General features: G+C 52.5%; 2 protein-coding genes across 4 annotated transcripts; one reads left to right on the top strand and one right to left on the bottom strand.

The window, feature by feature from the left end:
- Window positions 1-16,773: 16,773 nt before the first annotated feature.
- Window positions 16,774-19,968, top strand: C21H1orf174 (chromosome 21 C1orf174 homolog). The gene is made up of 3 exons (XM_054849646.1): window positions 16,774-17,046; window positions 17,643-18,119; window positions 18,839-19,968. The coding sequence occupies exons 1-3, from the start codon at window positions 16,813-16,815 to the stop codon at window positions 18,956-18,958; spliced, it is 831 nt and encodes a 276-aa protein (XP_054705621.1). The 5' UTR covers window positions 16,774-16,812; the 3' UTR covers window positions 18,959-19,968.
- A 153-nt stretch (window positions 19,969-20,121) lies between these two features.
- DFFB (DNA fragmentation factor subunit beta) lies at window positions 20,122-23,845 on the bottom strand. 3 transcript variants are annotated; one of them, XM_054849645.1, is made up of 7 exons: window positions 23,640-23,835; window positions 23,442-23,568; window positions 23,140-23,328; window positions 22,359-22,438; window positions 22,022-22,192; window positions 21,704-21,804; window positions 20,122-21,251 (listed from the first exon to the last, which is right to left on the bottom strand). In XM_054849645.1, the coding sequence occupies exons 1-7, from the start codon at window positions 23,751-23,753 to the stop codon at window positions 21,035-21,037; spliced, it is 999 nt and encodes a 332-aa protein (XP_054705620.1). In that variant the 5' UTR covers window positions 23,754-23,835; the 3' UTR covers window positions 20,122-21,034. The 3 variants fall into 3 exon arrangements, 2 of the variants coding, with proteins under 2 accessions (XP_054705620.1, XP_054705619.1); XM_054849644.1 differs by having other exon boundaries at window positions 23,442-23,836; XR_008580099.1 differs by having other exon boundaries at window positions 21,214-21,251; window positions 21,893-22,192; window positions 23,442-23,845.
- Between the last annotated feature and the right edge of the window lie 168 nt (window positions 23,846-24,013).

The raw sequence follows: 24,013 nt of genomic DNA, 5'->3' as shown, positions 1-24,013 counted from the left end.
CCCGACAGTAAATTAGCAGCCGCTGCCCGCGCCCGGACACTTGGCAGGGGTTTGGGCGGGCAGCGTGCCGCCGGAGCCGCCGGGCAGCCCGAGTCCGCGGGTGACAGACACGGTGGAGGAATCCGCTATTGGTTTAACCTCACGTGCGATTTATTCCAGTAAATCTCCTTCAGGGCGGGAGTATATCACAGCCGTCTGTTTTACAGGCATGGTGTCGCTGCCTTCACAAGGTACAAACCCGGCCAGGGAAATATCTCCCGGGTTGGTTTGTGCCAACAGCTGAGTCATTTAAATGGTGGGATTTATACAGGCAGGAACAAATTGGACACCTGCGCTGAGAAAGCTGAGTTAAAGCCAAAATAAAAATCAGCCCCCGATTGTTCGGCAATGGCTCCGCTATTATGCATCAAGGGCATTGTCTTTGGCAAGACAATTCATTTTCTGAGCTCGTCCTCAAGATGCCACGGGAGAAAAGTGGCATCGTCGTTCTCAAATTCTCGTCAATTGTTCAAGACAATGGCACGTACATAAAAATCCTATAAATTCCAGCGTGTTTCAGCTTTGCTGTTTAAGTATCAGGCCTTAAGAATACGGCAAGGGATAAAGGTTTAGAACACGGGCGTTATCTAACGTAAACCACTCGCTGCCACGGAGTAGGGAGGCAGATGGCTTTGCAGGCTGCAGACGGCCGCGGACACGCGGTGCCGGCTGGCTTTAGGATGGCTGCAGGGGGGTGCGTGGGTCACCGGCTGGAGGATGCACCCGAGGGCGCAGCCCCGTCCCTCCTGCCAGCCCGCTCGTGGGTTTGGCAGGACGCTGGGCACGGCAGCCGGCACCATGGGAGTAGTTTTACGTGTAGCGCCATGTCCAGACGATGCACAAAGGACTCATCTGCAGCAACGGGGCTGTGGCTGAACTGGGACAAACCAAAAACTGAGTTATGCTGGACCACGGCGCTACGAATTCCTAATTCCTCTGCCTGGGCTGCTCAGTGTGGCTTGGTGGAGAAACGCTAATGACAGAGTCTTGCTCAGAAGAAATAAAACACGAGTGCAGAGAGCCGAGGCTACGGGCGTGGATTCCCCCCGCAGCAGCGCAGACGGTGCGAGCAGGCGGGAGGATCCCGCACGGGGCAGGGGGTGACAGGGGCTCTGTGGTCTTCTGCTTCCAACCCACAACGGCATCACCCGGCCGCGCACCCCACGCTCGGGATCCTCGCTTCCCTTTTAATTGTACTTCAAAACCAGCGTAATGACTTAAAAGTAAGCAAAGGAAGCAGCCAAGAAAGGCATAAGGGCTTGTTTGATCTTCCTCTGAAAGGAGATTAGGAATCAATTCATAATAGAAAATGTGCAAGTGAACGCGCTGGAAGGAAAAGCCAGAAAAGAGCTGGGGGCAGCCGCACACGGGGGGTTTGTGCTCCCCCGAGGCGCCTGTGCCCTGGAGGGCCACGGCCGAGCGGGTAGCGTGGGCAGCACAGGCAGTGCAGGCAGTGCAGGCAGCACAGACAGCGCAGGCAGCGCAGGCAGCGCAGGCAGCGAGCACCTCCGGCACCGGCTGCACCAGCACTCGGCCTCACCGGCCACGCGGCCCTGCAGCACCGAGGGGCTCGGCGCTTTTTGGGGCGGCTGGGGGGCAGCCGGGCACTAACCGGGATGCTCAGGAGCATCCACCTGTACTACAGGCGCCGCAGGTGCCTTCCCGAAGCTGCTTCAATAAGGGTCGAGTCTGCAGGGGGGAGGAGGAGGAGGGTAAAGCCCACGTAGGGTGGCTTCTCGCGGGCGCAGGGCTGGTGGGGAAGCGGTGTGATTACCCCCGGCTGTCCTGAACGCACATTCCCCTCGAGAGCTTCTCGCCGGCTCTCCCATCTCGACCAAGCGTGAGCCTCGAGTGCTGCCTGGGGTTATGCTTTTTAGTGCCAGGATTTTAAGAACAAAATCTAAAAGCTGGCATGAGGCATGAAGCGAAGTTGCTGCCTACAACAATAACGGCATATTTGGGTAGTTGAATTGAATGTGACCCCTCTTATGCAGCAGGTCAGCACATAAATTGAGGGATTAATTGCTGCTGTCGATACCTATCTCGGCAGTATCCAAACATTTACAAATGTGAGCTTAGCACCGCAGTTGCCGTGCCGGAGCTGGCGTGGCTGGGCCTGGTGCTGGCGGCTGGGCCCGCTGCACCTCGCACTGAGCGGCGTTAGGGACGTCGTCTGGCTCCTTCTGCTTCGCTTCCAGCTGGATGCTCTGCACAGTGACTCCGGTTTCTTCCAGAGCCGGCCATTTTCAAACCGTGGTCTCCCCAAGCTGGTTTTGGCCCTGGACGGTGCTCACGGCACGTCCCAGCTCTGTGCCCGCAGCACCGCGGTGGCTGTCCCCGTGTCACCCTGCTAATAGCAACGCTTTCGGAAGGGAGTTGCTAATAATCCCAGCACGCTGCTTCTCACGCTCTCCTCTGCTGGCAAACCCTGCCAGCAGCCTCAGCCGCTGCGTAAGAAGCAGTAAAAGAGCAAAAATGGCTCGGCTGTGTGCCCTGAGCTGAGCTGCAGGCTCAGGAGCAAGGAAACGGTGCAAAGAGCCCGGAGGGAGCCGGGGGCTGGAGCTGGCAGAGCCGGTGGTTTGCTCAGCACCGAAGGAAGGGCTCTGCTCCGCTGGCAGCCTGGCAAAGCACTGTGCCCGCCACCGCGAGCCGGCCTCGGCAGGCGGCAAGGCAGCAAGCAGCGAGCCCAAGCTGGGGCTGCAGCCTGGGCAGGGGCTGCTGGTTTCACAGACTGTGCGCACTGGCTGATTGACTTCGTTATTTTAATTCTGCATCTTAGATTCTACAGCTAATAGAGCAAAACATTATTGAACTGGAAATGTCGTTTAATTATTTTTTAAAAAATAGACTCTGGAAGGTCAGTGAACGGAAATGCCAGTGAACACGGACCACGTTGCTGGTCTTAGAGCAGCAAACGTGTCCTCCGTTCCCAACGCAAGTCAGCTGTGGCTTGATCTAGCCACCAGCCTGCAAATTATTCATGTCCTATGATGACCATCGTCAAGAAATCATAAGCCCTTCTGCTCCTGAAAGAGCTTCTAGATAGACAGAATGCCCTATTTATATCCATGCATTCATCATAGCAATTATTAATTAATATGTTTTCTTGGTTTTGTTAAAATCATCTGTGCTAATTTTAGGGGGGATTTTAGCAGTATCATTGCATTAAGTGCAAATAACCTGGAACTAAGGGATTGTTTTGGTGAATGTGGATATTAATGCCTCTCCTGGAAACGCTCGGCGGCAGGGGGAGGGAAAGCATTAACGGTCCCATTACACTGTATTACACAAATGGCATGTTTCGCTCATGGAGGGGATTTAATGGCTTGGTGCAATAACACTCTAAAAGCTGGCAAGGGTAAGATAATGGACTGTAAAAAATATATGTTTATTGACACTTTCCCTCATTGTTTGGATTTTTGCAGGGCTGAATCTCCTCGGCATGCCACGTGGGAAGGTGCCTGTGCAGGATGAGACCCTCCTCCAGCGGCTGGGGCGCGAGGGAGGGAGGGGGCCCGGGCTGTGGCCCCTCCGAGCTGCACTTGCCGGCCACGATCCGGCTGGGAAGCGGCACCAAACTGCCCCACGTAGCACTGAGGGAGGCGACGCGACCAGCCCCCCCAGCCTGGAAGCTGGAGGGATGCACCCCACGAGCCGGGGGGACGAGGGCTCAGCCCCCTGCGCCCGCATGCGGTGCCGGAGGCGCGAGGGCTGCTCGCCCGTCCCCCCAGCCCCGTGGGCAGCCAAAAGCTGGCCCCCTCTTTCTGCACTCGCCTGCGAGCACTGGCTGATGCCGAGGAGCGGCAGGCGGCAGAGGCAGCCCTCAGAAATATGTCAAATTAGCGTTCCAGCACAATGCACAGGCTTTAAATATAAACTTTGTGAAGAGAGGCTGACATCGCTGTCTGTCTCCAGGTCCTCAGAGTCATTTGATTATCTCCCTAACAAAACACTGAGCCCTCCCAAAGACACACCGCTGCAGGCTAAGAAATAAAATCCCCACTAAAGATGCCACGATCTGGAATTATATCATCTCTCCTTACACAATGAGACGGCACAACTTGGCCCCTGAAGCCTAAGATGCATTTTTCAGACGTGTTCAGAATTTTGTTGGAAGTATTCGCGCCCAGGCTGCATTCCCTGGGAGACGCGGGCTCTGCTCCCAGGGCGGCTGTGCTTGCGGCTCTCCCAAGGCAGGCAAGAACGGAGCCGGACGTCACCTCCACGTGCCGCCCCGGTGCTCCCCGCGCCTTCAGAAGTCTGGGAAAAGCGCTGGAGCAGGCAGTGCTGCGGGGCTTGTTTTCTAACCCAGCCTAACACCACTGAGATCCAATCGCAGGCACAGGCTTGTTCTCTTCAGCTTCTCAACGTGGGCTTATGAGGGAAGGCAGTTCCTTGGCTACTTCCCCGAGCAGTAGCAGCAGGGCAAGAAAAGGCTCTTCCAGCCCTTCGCTGGCCGTACCGGCTCCAGTCCCCGGGAGGTGGGGGGCCGGCAGCGGGCTGGGGGGCTGGCGGAGCAGAGCACTGGAGCTGCCCGGAGCTGTGCGGTGTGAAAATAATCGAGGGGTGGGAGACGTCTGCGGAGACCCGAGGCAGTTAGTGATACAGCACTTGTGATAATTGTTCTGCTTGGAATCTCATGCACTGGTAATTATTACTCTCCTAATTTCGTTATTCACTATTGTGATAGGTAGCTTCACCTCTCTCTATTTCTCTCTCTCATACAAACCTCTTATTAGCATTCCCTGCAGTGAAATTATTCCCCACCCTACAGCTGAAACAAGCCAAGAGCAGGCTGCTGCACAAGGTCGTCACGTTACGGTCGCCTTTCTGCGGCTCCTGCCTTCCACACTCGCTACGACACCCAAAGCGGTGTCACGGGAGGGCAGAGCGGGGCTGCGGTGCAGCGTCCCGACGAGCTGCAGGACACGCGTCCTTTCCTCGGGGGAAGCGTGGCCGGGGAACAGCCCAGGTGGCGGCTGTCACACGGGGCTCTGCTCCAGACCACACGAAGCTGTTTGACTAAGGCTGTTTGATCTGCTTCCAAAAAAAAAACCAAACTTCCACTTAGCCTTTCTTATGATCCATAAAACGCTGCTGGAGGCAGAGACAGCTGCTGATATAAAAAAGTTAGAGTTGGTAAAGAGAACTTATTGCGGTTGTACGGGACGCCCGTGACTGTGCAAGCGCAGTGCTGCTAACGCAGGAATAAAGCACCGTTGCCGCTGCCGTTCCTGTATCAGCTCCCCAGCGTGCCACGTGCCAGCCGGACCCCATGTCTCAGACCTGCATTGGCCCCCGCGGCTTTCTGACTCCCTCGCCGTCTCGCCGCGCGCTGGGTAAGGGATGTTGTGCACTGGAGCCAGTGCTGTCGGCGTGGTCGGCGCAGCACGGGCTGGCACACAGAGGTCTGGTAAGAAACCCAACTGCTCATGTCCCTGAGCAGCTGAGCGTGCAGCCTTTACATCCCAGCCTGTGTGCAAAGGTCAGGCCATGGAAGCGGGCAGGAGAGGGTTAACAGAGGTACAGAGGAGCCTAATTGAGCTCAGGTGCCAGGTTATAAAAAGCTGCAGGGGGGAGGAAGGGCTCTAGAGCTCAGCTGGTGCTGGAGGATGGGGGCATGGTGGGTTATGAGGGTGCTGCTGGTGTGGAGGCTGCAGGAGCATCCGTCCCACTGCCCACGCGAGCAGGCTGGAGGTGAGGCTGGGCAGGGGGCAGCTGGGGCACGGGCAGGCTACGTGCAGCCCAAAAAGGGCATCCCTGCAACCCTCCCCATTGAAATCAGGAAAACCAGCAGCCCCCAAACTCATCTCCGTGATCCATCGCCTTGTTTTGCCTCCTGGAAACTCAAGAAGGGGAGGCATGAGGTGGGAGGAGGGAGGGGGCGTGTGGAAGACTAATTGCAGCTAGGCCTTGTGACAGTGGGTGCTGCAGGCATTTGAGATGGAAAAAAGTAATTTTCAGCTGCAAATGGGTAACTGGGTCCTTAATGTTAGCTTTGCAGTTCCAGAAAACACAGCAACCTGTTGTAACCCCTCGCCACGCAGCGCTGGGATGCGGCCAGGCAGGGAACAGCACAAGCCCATGTAGCAGCCAGGATGGTGCCCCTGCCGTGGCTCCCATGATGATGCTCCTGGTGCTCACAGAAGGTTTCATGCAACTCTTTAACAGCAGTGTTTAAAAAGAGGAGTTGCCATGGCAACTGCCACCCGGGTTTTTTGTGGATCGGTACAGGGAGACGCTCACGCTGCGTGTGCCCAGCCATGGCACAGCGGTCACGCTCCTCTGCCCGCTCTGCTCCGAGGCAGCCCGCATCCCGTGGCGCCCGCTCCCCTCTGTGGCATGCGTGTGCTGGCTGCTCTCAGGGTCCAGGGACCCAGAGGGTCCCACAGCCGAGCTTGCGGCGAGGTGGCCGCTCATCGCCCGCAGCTCCAAGCACGCCGCGCTCGGGCAGGAGCTGTGGCTTCCTCTGGCAGAGGCTTGCTGGCCTTCCAGGCTCCCCACGACGAGCACAGCAGGCAGGAGCTCGTGCTCTTCGTTAAGCAGCGACCTGGTTCTGCATCGTCCGAGAAGGGCCTGGCGTAGGGACGACCAGCAGCCGCCCTGAGCTGAGGGCGTGTGTCACCGGGGAGGTAACTGTTCGCTTCCCACTTGTAATTACCTTGCATGCTGTCTTAATGGTTTAGTTGCTAACTAAAACGAGATCTTTGGTAGCAATAACAGCAGTCCCTTGGTGGGTGGGGTTTTTGGCATTTCATCTCAGTTCCAAAATGAATAATTTATGCAAGCCTTTATTGGAGCCCAGAGTTATACAATAAATGTTCCGTGCAAACACACTCACATATTTCAATGTTAATATCTCTCCAGCGAATTTCCCTGGCAGGCCAAGCCAGTCTGGGATCGCCACATTGCTTATTTACGTAAAATATCATCATCTCACTTTTATTTGCATTTCTGAAGTGCCATTAGGGTGATTTGGAGCGTATGAGCCCAGCCAGTTGATTGCAGCTGCAGCTCCCGGTCCAGGGTGCGAAATGACTTTCAGGACTCGGAGGCGAGCCGCGGCCAAGAGCAGAAGGAGCTGTCGGTGGCGGGGCACTGCGGGAGCACGGAGCCCCCGGGGAGAACGCCGGGGAGCGGGAGATGAGCGTGTGGGTGTCTTCAAGGGGCGGTGCGTTTGTACGGGAGGGAGATGGGAATGGCGTGCATCACTGGGAGCTGCTGAGCTACAGCCTGAGCCATCCTCCTGCCTGGCTTTGGGCAGCGAAGCCCTTCAGGCCGCTGAAATCCAAGGCAGCTCTTGCAAGAGAGGGGTGGCAGCTTTCGGCAGCGATAGCTGGGCTGCACCCCCACCCCTCCCCAGATCAGCTGCTCTTTAGGGCTTCCTTCCTTTCTCAGTTAGGTGAAATTGTACCCATCTAAAAAGATTTCATTGCTTAAATCCCAATCGTAGCCTCCAGAGACTAATTACCTCCTTCCTGCATTTGCATCATTTACATTCAAGTCAGTTTAAGGGAGATGTGATGTTTTGGAAGGAGATGTGAAACCGAGGGGCAAAAAATCTTCGAAGTAGTAAATGGCTTGGAAGAAAAATGTGAGAACAGGCACGTGGTGAGTGCAGCCGTTTTGAGATGGGTTTGAGCGTCTTTCCCATCGGGACCAGGGAAGGGGTGCGGGGAAGTGTCCCTCGGCGCAGCCCTTGCCAGTGTTTTGCCTGCAGAAAAGGAGTCTCCAGCGGGAACGGAGGCGTGTGGCTGGTGCTCCTCCGCATCCTCTCCAGAAAGGAATGACAAGCAGCAGCTCGGTGGCACTGTGCCCATCTGAATCCAGATGTCTGGCTCCCATACAGATCTGTGCTGCTTTCTGCTCCTCACAGCAGAGAGGCAGCTTTAAGACGGGCAAAAATTATTTCCGAGTTGTTGCTCTGTGCACTGCTGTCTTCAGCCAAGCTAACTGCTGCCGGGGTGTTCTGATCTTCCCCGCGTGATTGGAGGCTCTCTTTCAGCTCAGGTTTGTGCAGCCGCACGTCTCCGTGCAGGAGAGGAGGGAATGGTCTCCTTGCAGCCAGGATGCCTGTTGACACATCTTCTGCTTTGCTCTGCTCCAAAACAGGACGCAGAAATTATTTTCCAGGCATCCGTGCCTGCCATTCAAACTTCCCAACTTCATCATTTGAAGCACGTTCTCGTCCGCTTTTCTTGTGTCCCTGCAAACTCCACCTGGAGCTGATGAGTGGCCAGGAGCAATGGCTCGGCAGAGCGATGGTGGTTGGGGTGTCCCCTGCGCCGTGGCTGGGGGGCCAGCAGCCCTCCTGGGGCTCGAGGCAACTCGTGCTGCCTGCTGGTGGCTCTCTGGGGAACGGGAGCTTCAAATGTCGCAGGTGAGCTCAACAGGAGGGTTTGTGATGAAAAGCAGTAATGGCTGTTTGAGAGAGTTAATCGCATTTGTGACAAATACTTGCAGACCTAGGGAGTGAGGGAGTATATACCAGGAAGAATTGCTTCAAAGAAAGCCTATGGTGGCTGCTCTCACTTGTTCTGCTCCTTTCTCATATTTTTTTCCCCTCCTGCAACTGCTATGAGCCAGAGCGCTAGTGAGAGAGGACTTCATTGTGTCCAAAAGCAAACTCTGCGGCGCCTGGCGTGTTCTGGAGGATCTCAACAGGCCTTCATGGTCTGGCTGTGCTCTGTTCAAATTTAGCACCTAGCCGGTGGGCTGCTTTAATCGGAGTGCAGGGACTTCAGGAGAGCTCTGGGAAGTGCAATAGCACACCTCAGTGCTGTTGCTGCAGCAAGAAAATGGCTCTCCCCAGCGCACTGGGGACTTGGCGAAGGTGCTGGTGCAAATGGGATAACGGATGTTAGATAACTTGCCTGTTTCACAGACTGAGCTTCAATATTGAAAGAGCAGCATCCCTGCATCAGAGGGGCTTAAAACTATCTCACATCTAGGGAATGTTTTCCCCTCTGCGCGCTGGGATTTGCCTGGGGACCTCACTTCAGCGGTAATGGGATTTGTGAGTTTGGAACATGTCTTAATGCACCGCGTCCCTCATATCTCTTGTTGAAGTAAAATGAGTTTTAATTTTTCATCTCAATTGCAGACTTGTGATCTGGAATAGACGTTCTTGTACTGAAAAGCATCCACTTTTAGATCCATTCCTTGGGGTATACAACAACAAAGGCGTGCGCCCGGCCTCTGCTGCCCGTACGCTGGATGCGGCAAGCACAGCTGTATCCCAGCGGTGGTTTGCATTTCAGGAGGCACTCCAGGCAGCCAGCAAACCTCAGAAATGCCTTGTGGCTCCTGAAAGACTCCCCTTCTATGGGCAGGTGAAGCCAAGCAAGCCATTTTGTGCTGCTATTCACTACGTAGCTTGGAACAGTGTTTTCAGTCTGTGGCGTGGGTATGTAAAGAGGTCCCTGCTCCGAGCAACCCTGGTTGGGAGCGGGTTTCCCTAGCCTTAACGTCAAGCTAACGGGTTTGGCTATTGCTGCTACCCTGCAACTGCAGGAGCACTCTTGAAAGTTCCTGCTGTAGAGGAATAAAAAGTTATCTCTAACCCTCTAGGGATTTGGCAAAGACACTAGCACGAAAATAGTTTGTAATGAGCTTTAAGACATATTAATGAAGAGAAGTATAATTATTATTCCTGAGTTCAATTACAGCCCTCGGATTACAAATAGTCTCCCACAATCCCTCAAGAAAGAAATGCATCTTGTCCCTGCAATTCGATAAACTGCATATCAAGGGGAGGGAAGAGGATTAAACTAGGAAAGAATTGCTTCGACTTGACTGTGGTGGCCCCTCTCCTCCTCCTGACTGGCTACCTGTGCTTCGAGGAGCAGGATCCCTGCTCAGCACAGTGCAGTGGCAATAAAAATAGTCCTTGGGAAACCAGTGGTTGGCTTCCTTCCAAAGTCTTAGGCATCTGTAATGCAGCAGTTGCCATGTTAGTAGAATCTAATAAACTCCTTTCTGAAATATTTATGGAGGTGCACACCTGTACATTTCTCTTTCCCGAAGATGCAACCTAGGCACTTCTTCAGGGTTTTTTCCTTCCCTGGTTACTGAGCGTAGAGACAAAATTGAGGAATTCTCATGTTTCCCGCAAAGGAGCGTGACCGAAACTGCAAAGTGGTAAGAAATGTGTAGCTGCAAATGCAGAGCGCTGCCATGGGTTGAGTGCTGGGGAAGCTGCACGCCGAGGGCAGAGAGCTTGACCTTGACTATGCAGCAAGATGTCGGACAGTGGTGAAAACAACACACTCCCTGGAGAACAGTGAGATCCAGAGGCTGGAGGAGCTACTGATGTTCCTTTGGGCTTCCTGGCCAGAGAAGCTTGCCTCTGGAGAGCTTTGAGGGAAGGAGAAGCCAGTGCTGAGCAATGAGGGGCACTGCATTCCTTTCCCTTGCAGTAAGGAAATCCTTTACCGAGAGGATCACCCTGACATGGATGCTGAGTGGCGAAGGACCAGGCTCCCACCCAGGGTCAGAGCAGCTCCGCTGGCTTGGGCGCTAGCAGAGAAGGTCTGCCTGTGTCCAGGAGATGGTACAGGCGATCCCCAGAACAGCGCTGCTACCTTGGAAGGTGGCATTGCTCCCTCCTGCATCCCAGCACGGGATGCTCCAGAGCGGGGGGTTCAGCATAGCTCTAAAACCCTAAAATCTACCCTGAAACACTTCTGACATCAGAGTGCACTGAGTTAAGCAGGAGAGCAGAAGTCCTTGGTGACGTTGTGGCTGTCCTTCTGCAGGACATGAAGAAGGAATGGCCAGACTTGGTGAGTGTATGAACATGCACGGAGATTGATGGCAGCAGTATGGGGAGGGTACCAGCTGCCTTTGAGCACTGCCGAGGAACTTGGCTTCTGTTCCTATGAAGCAGGATGACAAAATCAGCACCACGCGTATTGTAGAAGCTTCTCCTTAAACATCGCTATTGTCTGCAGACAGAGTGGTTTGTCTGCCTGCGCTACTCGTCTCTGGAAATGACAGAGCTGACGCTCGTTTAAATTCTCTCAGAACCTGCTATCTGAATAAATTTCTTGTGCAGCCTGATCGCTGTTATATCTTTCCTACCTAGCCTGGTTTACACACTGTTTCAGGGCTCGCTTTTGATCACGCTGGCTGTAGGACGCCTGTTCGTACTGTGAACCCTACTTCTTTGTTCCTGCAAGTGTGCTACCCATGGGGAAACCTTTGTCCAAATAATTTCAGATTCCCCAAAGAGAAAGAGCTGCCGGCTTTGCTTTCTAGTTGAAGTGACAGCAAGGAATATATAGATTTATTGTTCTATTCAATAGTGGTTTTCTATTCGTGTATCCTCACAGCAAATCAAAGTGTCAAAATAACATCTGTGGTATGCCAGCCACAGCTTCCGGTCACTGGACGGACATCTGAAGAACAGGTATTTTTAGTTGAAAAGGATAACCAGCAAGGGTTATTTAGTGAAGACGACTCAGGACACATAGTAAGAAGAAACTGTAACGCAGAAACTTTTCCTAGAATCCAAGAGGACTGGAATTAGAACTGCTGCACCTCTGCCATGTGCCGGGCAGCCCCGGGCCTTGCTGGCATCCCCAAAGCAGAGCCACGGTGAGCACTAAACGCCTGGCCGTAGATGCTCCTTCCAGCGATGGCTCGGGGCTCCTGGCCGGGCAGTTGGCGCAGCGCGCTCAGACAGCCCATGTCTGAGTGGAGAGAGCGGTCTGCACGGCCACGCACCCGGCTGCAGAAAGAGGCAAGGAGAGGGACAGAAGGATGCGGCAGTCGGGCTTCTAGCTATAGGACAGCGTTCGTGTTACTAGAGTGCTTTTAAGCTCTAAGCCTTCTTCCAAGGTTTATTTAATTCTGACTCTGTTTGAGTATTAAGCACCATCGGTGCACGCAGAAACTATCAGAGCCCTAGAAACTCACTGCCTGTGAAGGAGTTCTCAGCTGAAGTCTTTGTCCACTTAGCTGATTAATCTGTCTCTGTCTGAAGTGCAGCCATCGCGCACCAGACAGTCACACTGCATTTTCTTCACAGCATGCACGCGGTGTGGGTGGCAAGGCCCACGGCCAACCCCGCAAAGAGGCGGGAGATGGCTCCAATGCTGCTAACTTCTGGAAAAAAACCTGCTTCAAAAGAGTCAGTACGCAGGAGATCCACCAGTGATTTCTTGATGGAGGCAGGCTTGCATGTAGAAAATACTTAAACAGATTGTAATGAAGATCTGGCTTCATTACTGGAGCCTCGTAGGGCTGATAACTGAATTGCTCCTGTTGCACTGAAGTCCCCAGTTGGAATGAATGTGCAAACGCACGGCACTCTAGGACGCTGGAGCAGTTGTCTTAGCATGAATCCTGCCAATGGTACAATATTGCTTGCTGTTGCATGAACAGAACATGTCTCCTCTGATTGTTTTTTCCTGCTCTTTTGAGATAGATGCTGTCTGAGGATCCCCACTGGTAGAAGGTCCTCTCTGAGGTACAGTTACAGCTCTTCACATGTAACCTCTGGCATCGGTAATGGAGGGTAAAAAAAAATAAATCAAAGTGCTTTTCGGATGAAGCTTGCTGCTTTTCTGGAAGGAGTTTGTGAGACTTGACAAAGACTGACCTCAGTGGCCTGTTCCACAGTCCTGCTCTAGGGCCTTCCAACTGTAATTATCCTTTTTGAATTTGTGGAGCTATTGATCTGTGACAACATTCCTGGAGCGGCTTAACCTCCCGCTCCTGTACGATACCAGGGAAAAAGCTGCCTCTTGGGGAAGACGCTGATGGCTTTTTGGTCTCCTAGGAAGGTGCTACCTGGCCAGCCACCTTCTCCATCTCAGACTGGTGATCACCAGTGGGTCCGCACTCTGTGTGGGCCGGCCCTGCCCTCGGAGGTGTCATTCGTCTGCCCAGCAACTGGGGAGTCTCAGGAGCCAAGAATTAAACTGTAGAGGCTTTATAAACTTCATATAATGAATTTTCACAAGATAAGTGACAGAAAGTGAGCAAGAGTTAATTATGTGACAGAGTGCCACTGCGTAGCGATCATTTCAAAGGCAAACAGAAATATTTATAGACTCAGGACTGTAAAACTGGCCATTGTGCTCTGACAGGAGATGTGCTAGGGATTCACAGAGCAACACTTCAGGATGGGGCTTTGACGGTCATGTGGGCCACAGCTCCGCTAAAAGGCAAGTCTCCTCTCAAGCCAGGTTCAAAGGCATGTGATAAACCCAGGTAAAATTTTGTAATACATTTAAAATATCCTCGCCATCTTCTATTTTCAGTCCCTCTGTAGAATCCTCTATCTGTGTCACTCGGGGAAGACCGGCACAACCAGAATGGGTGCGAGCGGGGGCCTATGTGGGTGCGAGGGCTCACAGAGCCGCCCCCCTCCTGAGGCACCCCGCTGCTGCGGGTGTCCCTTGGCGGGAGGGCTGCGCACAGCTCCACGTGTCGGGCTCGGTCACCCTCAGGCAGCACTCGCTGCTGCCTTCTGAGCCCGGATTTCGGGTGCGTGCACAGTTTGTGCAGGCGTTCGCTTCTCGGGTCTTCCCATTGTGCGGCATCCCGTGACGTTTCCGCTCCGTTCTGCGGTCAGAGCAAAGCGCTGCAAAGGGAAGAAGCTGGGGAGAGGAGACGAACACAATCCTGAGAGGCAGAGAGACCTCAAGAGCAGTAAGCATCTGAGAGCGGCTACCCTGAAGTCACCCTCCCGCAGGCTGCTCCCCTACTTCCCCACTGCTCCCTAGGATTAGTCTGGGCTTGGGAGCAGTCGTGAAGCAGAACAGATCCTTGGTGGGGATAACTCAGCGACGGAGCGGCATGCTTTCCCAACGGCTGCAGACTTGGCCCATGCTACTTTTGCAGTGTTAGCGGGCACTGACTAATTCTGATGGGAGCAGAAAGAATTTGCTGTTACCTGCAGACAACAGAGGGAAGAAGATAATTTGTTCCCATCCCCAGAACAATCTCTGCAGGCGGGTTTTAAGACAGGTTTCTGACCATCTCCCTTTGGAGACCACCAAGCAGGCTTTAAAGAATCCTTTATATTTTTAGCAGCAACATAATAGTGGTAGAAATTTAATAAACTTCACCATCAAATATTTATCCTGTTACACTGGCTCAAGTAATTTAAGCTGCTGAAATCAACATTGTGGTTTTATTTTTAATGAGCCTTGTGTAAAACAGCCTCCTCTATCATTGTCAGGTGTGTATGGAAGAGACTTGCGTTTACTCAAAGCGGTTTTAATCTCCCCGAAGGAACAGTGTTATGTACGCCGTTCACCACAACGTTCCCTGTCGCCAGCAGAAACCCTGGCCGTGGCTCGGCAAGCCGGGAGCCGTGTGGCCAGCAGCCGCTTCGCCCACGGGTGGCTCTGGGTGCCGCGTTGCCGGTGGAACACTGACCCCCAGTGTCAAGCGAGCTGCCACCCCAGCTTGGCTCCTGGAAGCAGCCGAACAGGGAACACGTTAAAGCGACTCTTGGGTTGGATGGGAATTGAACCAGAACCCTGAAGCAAAAGGATACGAAAAAGAAGAAGGTGGTGCGATGAGGCTCCCTGTACTGGGAGAGATCTACTCGCGTTCATGAAACGCTTTCAAAATCAACCCTGCTCAAAGCAATGAAGGTCTTTGGGAGGGCAGGAAACCTTGGGCAGACCAGGTGCCCTGAATTCAGTGGCGGGTGTTTGCAGGGCACTTTGGAAAGGATTTGCCTTATAAATGCAGTGGTGAGGAGGATGCGACTGCCAGTGGTGAGGCTCCCTATGCCACTGGTCTGGCAGTGGATCCTCCTCCTGTGTCCTCCCCAGGGGCTGCCCCTGCAGGAAAATTCAGCCACCTTCTCTAAAAATAACATTCCCATAGCAGGAAAAGACCAGTCCATGCTCCTGCTGGGTGACTCTGTAGTTTGACAGACCTCTCACTCAACAGTTAGCAGCCAGCATGTTTACAGGCAGCGTGTTTTTTTTTGGCTGCTGTCCCTAGCATGTCACTACTGTTTAGCCAAATGAACTGGGAGGATTATAACAGACAGGGACGCTGCTGCAAGTGACAGGCACAGAGACGAGCGCTGCAAGAAGCTGATTTACACATCGCGTTTCGCAGCCCAAACCTCCCTTCCTGCTCAAGCAGCTCATCGGCTGCCGCTCTGTACCCGCCGGCCAGCTTTCCTAAAAGGAAATGCGGTTACGGGGCAGAACGCGATGACCGTAGTACCAAAGCTCTGCAGGGGAGCCCTGGCAGCCCGGCTCTGTCCCTTGGAAGCATCCGAGGCTGCCCCGCAAGGTCCGAGGAGGTTGCGGTTGTGGATGTGCCCATGTCCGTGCCAGGTCACCGGAACACGTGAGGCTGCTTAGGGCTTAGCCACCCCTGCCCTCATCACTCCAATACACACGTCAATTTTACAAAGCGGCATAAAGAATGAGAAACATACAGTGTTGGGAAAAGGATTTATTAAAATTCTCAAAATTTTCTTACTATTTTCTGTTCGTTGGGGACATTAAAACAACCACCAAGCTTTCCAGCTGCAGAAATGCTGTTCTTCAGCCAGTTCTAGTCCTCGTCTGTTTACGAGACAGTGTAAGTTTTCCCCGCAATCATCTGGATTCCCTGGCTGTGAGCAACAGCACTGTGAGAGAGCAGAGCAAGTCGTGAAGCTTTTGGAGGAGAATATGAATTATCTCAGCCAGGGAACAAAGTGCAGAAAGACCCCTGAGCACCGAGAGAAATTGCAGAATGTGTCGGGCACGTCCCTGAACCTCTGCTGTTTAACTGGGGGACTTTGTGCTTTTGAGAAAAAATGTCTCACTTGAATATCCCCACAGGAACATTCTTGCCACTTACTTCTGCGATTTAAATTGTTGCTTGTGTTTTTTAAGGCCGGGATGAACGGACAAGCATTTTATCAGCTAACTTGGATTGAGGAGTGCTCGGTGAAACCACTGAGACTTGCAGTACATTAAAGGCTGCTGTAACGAAACACGGTCCTCTGGCCTCAGCCGGACAGAATTATAAAAATCCCCACAGCGTCCCCCAAGCCCCGAATTAAGTGAAGAGCGAGCTGTGGTTTAGTGTAATGGATGGAGCCCCTGGGCTCCATTGCGGCGGACGCTGCCGTCCCTCCTCTGGCAGGGACCGGCAGGGCACATTGTACCCACAATTTCTTGCAATGGGCACACGTGCTACTTCACCTCCCCCAATAAAACAAGTGAAGATAATTACATACTTAAATCTAGGTGTCGGGCTGCTTTGCTAGCCAGAAATTCATCTGCTATCGTCAGAGGCCTTGAAGTTAAAGAGGGATTTGAGTTACTGACATAATTTGCTCCCCGAGGGCTGTGGCGATGAACTGAGAGGCATAACTGAATAATAACTCCCCGACCGCCCATCTTCTAACAGGAGCAAGCACTGCTCCAGAAGGAAGACACAACGGGAAGCAAAAGATCTGCAACATTTATAACCGATGCAGCCACCAGGCAGAATTTGTTAGTTTTTTTCCCCAGACAGCAGCCTACCGGGGAGATCTGGAGGCAAGTTCCCCTTTGCTAAAGCTCATTTTAACGTAATGCAACGCTGCCTGTGGGCCAAGTCCGGGGTCTGGGCCTGCGTGATGGGCCCGGGCTGGCCGCCCTGCTTGCAGCAGGCCCTGAGGTGGGCTCTCCGCCCAGGCCCCGTCTCGCCCCACCACCGCTCCCGCCGTTTCGGCCGGAGGAGCCACCTGCCCGCCCGGTACCCCGGCAGAGAGGCGAGGGCGCGGCCCGGTGCCACTAAGGCGAGCGGCTCCACAAGATGGCGAGCGCGGGCTCTTGGGCCCTCCCCAAGATGGCGGCGGGCGGAGCGCGGGGCCGGAGCCGCACGGAGCCCCGCGGCCCGGCTCTCCCGGGGCGGCGGCGGCGGCGGCCTCCCGGGCGCTGTGCGAAGGGCTCCCCGGAGGGCGGGCGCCCGGCATCCGCCTCCGCTCAGCCCGCGGGGGGAACGCCGGCCCGCCGCCAGCAGCGGGGCGGCCCCCGGACGCCGAGCCTGGTAGGAGGGACGGGGCCCGGGGCGGCCGTGGGGCCGGCAGGACGGCATTGGGGTGCAGATAGTGACAGCCACAAACTGAGCTTCACCCTGAGGGAATCACCCGGAGAGCTTAGGGAAATTCGCCGCCTTTGCTATCTCCCCGCCACTTCGCTAGAGGCCTGGGTGGAGGTGTGCGGCGCAGGGTTGTATTCGGGTGCAGGGGGCCAGATTTGGGTTCCTGCCGGTTCAAGGGGGTGGCTGGCTGTTAGCGCTGTGCGGTGCTGCTAGCAAGGGGCGGTAGTCCCTTTGGCTGTGGTAATTGCCATCTACAGCTTCCCTAGGGAAATTCGGAAGCGGTGATTAGCCCTGCACGGTGCTAGTTCATGCTTTGAGGAGTAGCTTTCTGCTGGTGCTGGACTGCACGTTATGGGTAGTGTAAGTTATGTGCTGCCCTTTTCTTCTTTTCACATATGCTTTCTACTAATTGTTTTTCTTAGTGATGCAGCTTTGGATCAAGGTGCTGCTCGCCTCGTTCCATATCCAGCCTTGCAACTAAAGAGATCTGGTGATTTCATTTCTTTCAAGTGAGCTTTAGGATCTTATCTTTTTTCTTACAGCCTTCTTCACACAAAGCAGCTGAGAGACGACCTTCAAAGAGATTAAAATGTGAAAAACCCAGTCTAGGAAAATCAGAACGAGGACTTATCTGTGGAAGTGGAAACCTTGCTGCACTGGGGGAAACGCCTAAAACAGCTGATGGGGATCCACGTTCAGAGGATCCAGGAGACTGCAATATCATTAAACAGAAAAAAGGTGAAAGCATTCCAGAGACTAATGAAGACAACCAGGAAAAGGAGCTTAATGTCACCAAGCCAGGTACAGCGAAATCAAGCAGTGCTTCATCAGAAATGGACAGTGATGACAATCTGCACAATCATGTCTGCAGTGAAGAGGAGAGCAGCTGTGAGAGCGTACTGTCAGACAGAGATCTCCCAAAGAGGCCGATACAACCGGACAATAGTGCTTTCTTGGATGAAGACAGCAACCAGCCAATGCCAGTGGACCGGTTCTTTGGAGATGGCGAGTTTATCCAGGTGAGATGGTGACAGTCTGTTCACGCTGCAGAGCCTCAGCTCTCTTCCACTTCACTCTCACATCTTCAAACAAAATCATAGGCAGACTTGACCAGTATTGGGAGACATCTGGAGTCATATCCCTGTTCCCTAGATAGAATTGTCTCAATCAGAGATTAAATTAATTGCCCAGCTAAGTTAATCTCAGATATAAAATCTTATTTCGGTTGTTTAATCCAGTACCATAAGGTAGCTATTTTTACTCATCAGTAGCTGGATTATGGAGATGCAGTCTTATTCTGTCAAAACAGTTTTTCCTTGGTCATTGGTTCTTTATTGTAATTCTTTGGAATGGAAACTGGTTTCTGGCCAGTTCTGCTTTTGGGCTGATTGGGGGCCAGAACTTTAAATTCACATTCCAGGTCTGCCGTTAACATTGTATAACTTTGGGCAAACAACACCGCCTTCTTTGGGGCGTTTCATGAGGAATAGCAAGGATTTGTTTGTGGAGCACTTCACCCTGTCTGAATCCTTCTCAAGCCTGCAGAAGGAACGCCGTGAGCTGGGCCTGGTTCAGGCAAGCTCCCACAAAGCTGCTCTGCTTTAGCTATGGGTTTGTGCCACTGCTTCTTAGTGAAGAGGTGTGCGTTGGTGCCGCACGTCGGATGTGGAAGCGTGTGAACTGATGGCAAGGTTTGCCACAACAGACTTCCCATAATGATTTTATCTTTTTCTTAAAGGATCTTCCAGCAGTGGTACTCCCAAGCACGACGATGAGCAGGCGAGAATTCAGGAGGCTCCATTTCATTGCAAAGGAAGAGGAGGAGGAGGATGAAGAGGATGCTAACAACAAACTGTAAACAAACGAAATCTTTATTCTTTTCCTTTGCAGCCACATAATGATGGCTGGCTGCATTGCTAACATAAGGTGTCTGTTTGCCTTTTCTCAGACAGAGAACTGGTAGAGTTTGTTTTTCTGGAATTGGCAGATGCAGTATGCTCCCACAGTTATCTGGGGCAAAGATTGAATGTCCAGTGATTTGGAAATAAAAGTGTAAGTTATCACTTTATCACTAATATTTAGGAAAAAACCCAGGGAAAACAGAAGTTCTTACTGCTTTTTCAGAAATTTGAGCCCTTATCTAGGGTGAAGATTTGGTCTTGCCCATTTTTTAAAAATAGCCAAGAAAACCATGTTAGAGGAAGGTCCTTTTTCTTTTCATTCTGCGCCGTCTGCCATTGCAGCAGCCGGCTGACTGCCAGCACAGAGGGACACCGGCCTCTGTGCATGTTGTGTTGCATCGCTTGCATCGAAACCAGAACCAACTCACCCTCCCAAATGTGGCCTGCATTTTTAGAAAATAATGAGCCACCTCAGGTGATTTTAGGAACTGTTAGCTCACCTGATGTTTATGATAAGACTTCTTTGAAAGTTGGATTATGCAATAAGTTTCCAGATCTTTACGGTTATAAATAGTTTCTTCTACGTTTCTAAAACTATACAGAAAATGTTATCAGCAGATGGTTTAAATAAATATTAATTTCTACAGCTATAGCCTGTTAAACATTCAAAAGTTGTAAGCCAAACAAATTGTATATGCATGACATGATAATTTATTCACATTTCCACTCCAGCTGATGCATTGTTTCCATCAACGACATTTCTGGGCTCCTTTTAACTCTAATTCTGTAACAGAAAAATCTAATTTTTTAATGGCATTATTCACAGCTTTCAGCACAACTCCATCTTGAAGTAGCTCTCCCAGCTTCCCTTCAATGCTGTATTTGCTATTGTCTCTCTCTAGCAAAGGTGTCTTCACACACAGATACTTGGTTTAGTTTCAGCACTGTGCACAATGGCGATTTTTGGTTTGTGGGAAGCGTACTATGCAAATGACATCATGTCTGTCATCAGAATCTTAGCTGTGATGTCAAAACAGTGTAGTGTGTTTTTCTAGCCTGGCCATGTTACACCTGATTAACTGCTTGTGCACCTCTGCCTCCACATACACACAGAGACAGATGGTGGTAGGTTTTTTATTTAGAAAAAATTCACATTGTTTACACTGACAGTCCCTGAAAGTTCAGTTGCTATCAGCTGATACTTAAAAAAAATCAAGTAAGAATTGATCTTATTTGTATTTGTTACCTGAGGTAGGAAGTGTTCTACAAAAGCAATAATCTCTAAAGCAGCAGGTAAACATGATTATCATACAGTAACGTTGCTTGTCTTGCCTGAAGCAAACACAAGCTGGAAAGGCAGAAATTGTTTGAAAGGGGAGGGAAATCTCTGGCAAAGATGACAAAGAACAGAGGTGGGAAGAGCAAAGATTTGCCACAGCCTTGCTCTTCCTTCTAGGAGACACACGTCTAAAACCTCAGCAAACAGAGCAGCCGTGGATGAGTTCAGGTCTTTTGGTATGAAGAGCTGGCAGCTCTCTCACTGCTTGCCCTTTGGCGTACCTGAAATACCGCAGTTGTCTGCCTGGAAAAGGCACAGAGCAAACTCATTCTTCTCAGGTATCCTTTGTTTGGCTTAACAGTCAGAGAAAAGGGAATCCACAGGTCTTCTCAGGTCAGTTTTTAAGAAAGGTTTTGCCCAAGTTTCACTTCTGAGCTGTGGGCCTATGTTTGTCGTGGCAAGAGATCGTGGGGCCGGCATCGGCCTCTGGCCCCATTGCCGTACGCTGACTCGGCTGTATTAAGTGCACTTACACAGCGTGATCGAAGGCAGGCGTGCAGTGAGAGAGAAAGCGGGAGAGCAGAATTAGGCACAATACGAATGGCTGTGTGGTGAGACTGTGGTTGAATTACTTAGCAAGTCCCTTTTGCCAGGGACTCCTGAATAAGTTTTTGTGTAAGAAACCAGAGCTATTTAAGAATGATACCGCGTGACATGATTTTGAAAAGAGCAGAAGTCACTTCCAGAGACAGCACTATGAAATCTTGTGGTTTTGCTTCCTTTTTCTGTAAATTTTAGCTTTGTCGCAGCTGAGATTATGATTGGTTTTCTTATGGCAAGCAATATGTACGAGCTTTAAATTATCCACAGTAAACAGCAGCTGATAGAAGTATTCCCAGTTCACTTCTCTTCCATCTCGTGTTTTGACAGCTTCTGCCAGTTCTGGGACAACGGCACGTTTCTTCTCTATTCTGCAGTACACAAAAGAGAAAACAATATTGCCATCAAAACTTTTGTCATAATAATCAAGTCTCCAGCTTCCTTTCAGAGCGAGGCAGAACTTAAAATTGTAAACCTAGTGATGGTGAAAGAATTCATTTTTTTTCATAGGAAATGAGCTTAGCAAATCCTGTTTGCTTCCCGAGCGCACAATGCCTGAAATGGGTCTGAGGGTTTCTGCCAGAGGAGCCTTCACAAAGGGTAACGTGGTGAGAAGGGGTACATTTCCATACAAAGGGAATCAGACCGGAAGCCAAGCAGCTAACGAGACAGCGTTATAATCCATCTTTAGGATTTTACGTTACAGAAACAGAATCCAAGCATCTTGTATCACAACACACTATTCACAGCGGAGCCAACTGCGCAGTGGGGGGGTAACTTGGGGCATGAAACAGGTAAGTTGGGGTTAGTGCGTTGTACGTACATGTGATCGAGATTCCAGGTACTGAAGAGGATTCTGCTTTCCCTGTTACTGTAGGGGTTGATAGAATGCTTGCATGGGCACTCATCTCTGTCGAAAGGTCCCTGTAAAACAGGAGGGCTGCCATGAGAGGTGCTGCTCACCACCCAGTGCTGTAAGGAACCACAGATAGATCACGCACGCTGTGCTGACCTCACACCGCCAAACCAGACACTGCACTACACGAGGCTCTGCGTAGCAGCTGCTTTCCTCCGGTGTCGCTGTGAGTCGGGCCGCTGCTGGCTAGAACTGAGACTCCACTTCAGGAAGGGCTGAACTCACCTGGCAAGAGAACCAGCCCTCCGCAGTGCACAGGCGGGCTGCCGCCTCCTCTCTTCTGTCAAAGTAGCAGCCGTTGTATTTCACAGATCTCAGTTTGTCGGACATCAGGTCGATTATCCCTTTATATGCATCTCTTGCCGTAGGATGAACGTTTGAAATAAAACTACTAACCTAGAAGGGGGGGGGAACCCAACAGTCATTCCGTGGTGCCTGTAGCAGCCCAAGGCTTTTTTCTACCATCAGTATGTCACACTGTAAAAGCATTTTAAATATAGGTGGTGACAGAATTACGTTTACTAGCAGCTTAAAAATAAGTTACTTCAACAGAAACTTTTACCTCTTTCATGTAGCTTCGTATTCTGCTTTCACAACTGTATCGCATGTAGCTTGACTTGTTCTTAAAACGAGACTCTACACCTAAAGGGAGTTAGATGGTGGTGTAACTTTGTACTTCCAGGGCTGCGCTTCTGCCGAGCTGGGAACGTATCCCTTCTTTTCACAAACTCACTATGCATGTATGTGTTTTCTTTCCCTTTTTCATTTTACTGGTTCAAGACTACCCTGCTCTTAGCACTAAAAAGGACCAAGCAGAGCATCTCCTAGGAGAGCAGTAGCTGATATTATAGTTGCTAAGCATTTCTCGTTAATGTGCATATACAGAAGACTAAGAGATTGTGAAAAGAAAATGGAATTGTTTAGGAAGAACTGCAACAATGACTTGGGAACAGGAGGGGGAACTTGCAAAAAAAGCATAAAGAAAACATCAAGAATGGTTAGCTGGCCGATACGCGCGCATTACCAATGTACTGTTAGCAAATTGTTAAAAGAGTGTAAATGCAGACCTACGTTAACGGAGAAAAACGTATTCCAGAGCGATCTTGGATAGAATAGGGAACCTTGCTTTTTTACCATTTTCTGATTGGAAATATGCCTATATTTGAATGAAACTTAAAACTGCACGTTGACATCAGCAGTAACAACTGCCCTGACCAGGTACCTGGTGACAGCAGCCAGGACTCCCCGCGTGTTACACTACTTGCACAACAGCGAGAGCGGCAGCGGAGCGGGGCCTGGTGCCCCTGTGCAGCTCCCTGCGAGCGACAGACAGACAGACGGACCTTCAAACCATTTCTCGTCGTCCTTCTTGTCCTCGGCCGGGATGTTTCCGTGCAGGTTGTGGATGAGATCCGCCAGCAGCTTCTGCCTCCGCGGGGCCCGCTCGTCCGAGAGCAGCTTCCGAGCAGCCTCCACCACGGCGTCTCCCTGGTCGCAGAAGGCAGCCAGGAACCGCCCGATGTCGCTGGCACCTGCGACGGGCGAGGGGCGCCGGCTTGAAGGGCCGCGTCCGGGCCCGGCCGCTGCTCCACCGCCGGTTGTTCCCCCCGCTCCCGCTCCCCCCGCCCGGCCCCGGCGCACTCACAGCCCCGCCAGGTCTCTCCGGGGCCCAGCAGCACCAGCTCCGTCTGCGGCGGCAGGGCGCGGAAGTAGCTCTCGGTCAGCTCCGTCCCGTCCTCGTAGAGGCAGAGGCGGCTGCCTGGCAAGGGAACCTGCCCCCCGGGCGGGTGAGACGGGCGGACGGGCGAGCCCGCGGCCCCGCGCCGCAGCCCCCGGCCCGCACCTGCAGCAGCCGGCAGCCCTTCCGCAGCAGCCCGCGCAGGCTCCCGGCCGCCACGCCGAACTTCTGCGGGCTGCCGCACCCGCGCAGCCGGAAAGCCCGCAGCGCCTCCGACATGCTGCCGCCCCGCTCCCGCCGCCACTGCGCGCATGCGCCGCGAGGGTCAGCTCGGGCGGGCGCGCATGCGCGAAGGCCGGCGCGGCGTTGCCATGAGACCCGGCAATGGGGCCGCAGCCAGGCAAGTGGGGCCCGGTCGCTTCCCCTCTCCTCCCTTCCTCCCGTCTCCCCTCCGGCCCGGCGAGCCTCTCCCGAGGTACCCGCCAGGCCGCCGCCGTGTAGGGCAGCTTTGTCCGCCGCCCCGCCGTTCCCCCAGCAGC

This window comes from Grus americana, chromosome 21 (genome assembly GCF_028858705.1).
Source record: "Grus americana isolate bGruAme1 chromosome 21, bGruAme1.mat, whole genome shotgun sequence".
NCBI lineage: Eukaryota > Metazoa > Chordata > Aves > Gruiformes > Gruidae > Grus > Grus americana.
This window is presented reverse-complemented; position numbering and strand designations above follow the sequence as displayed.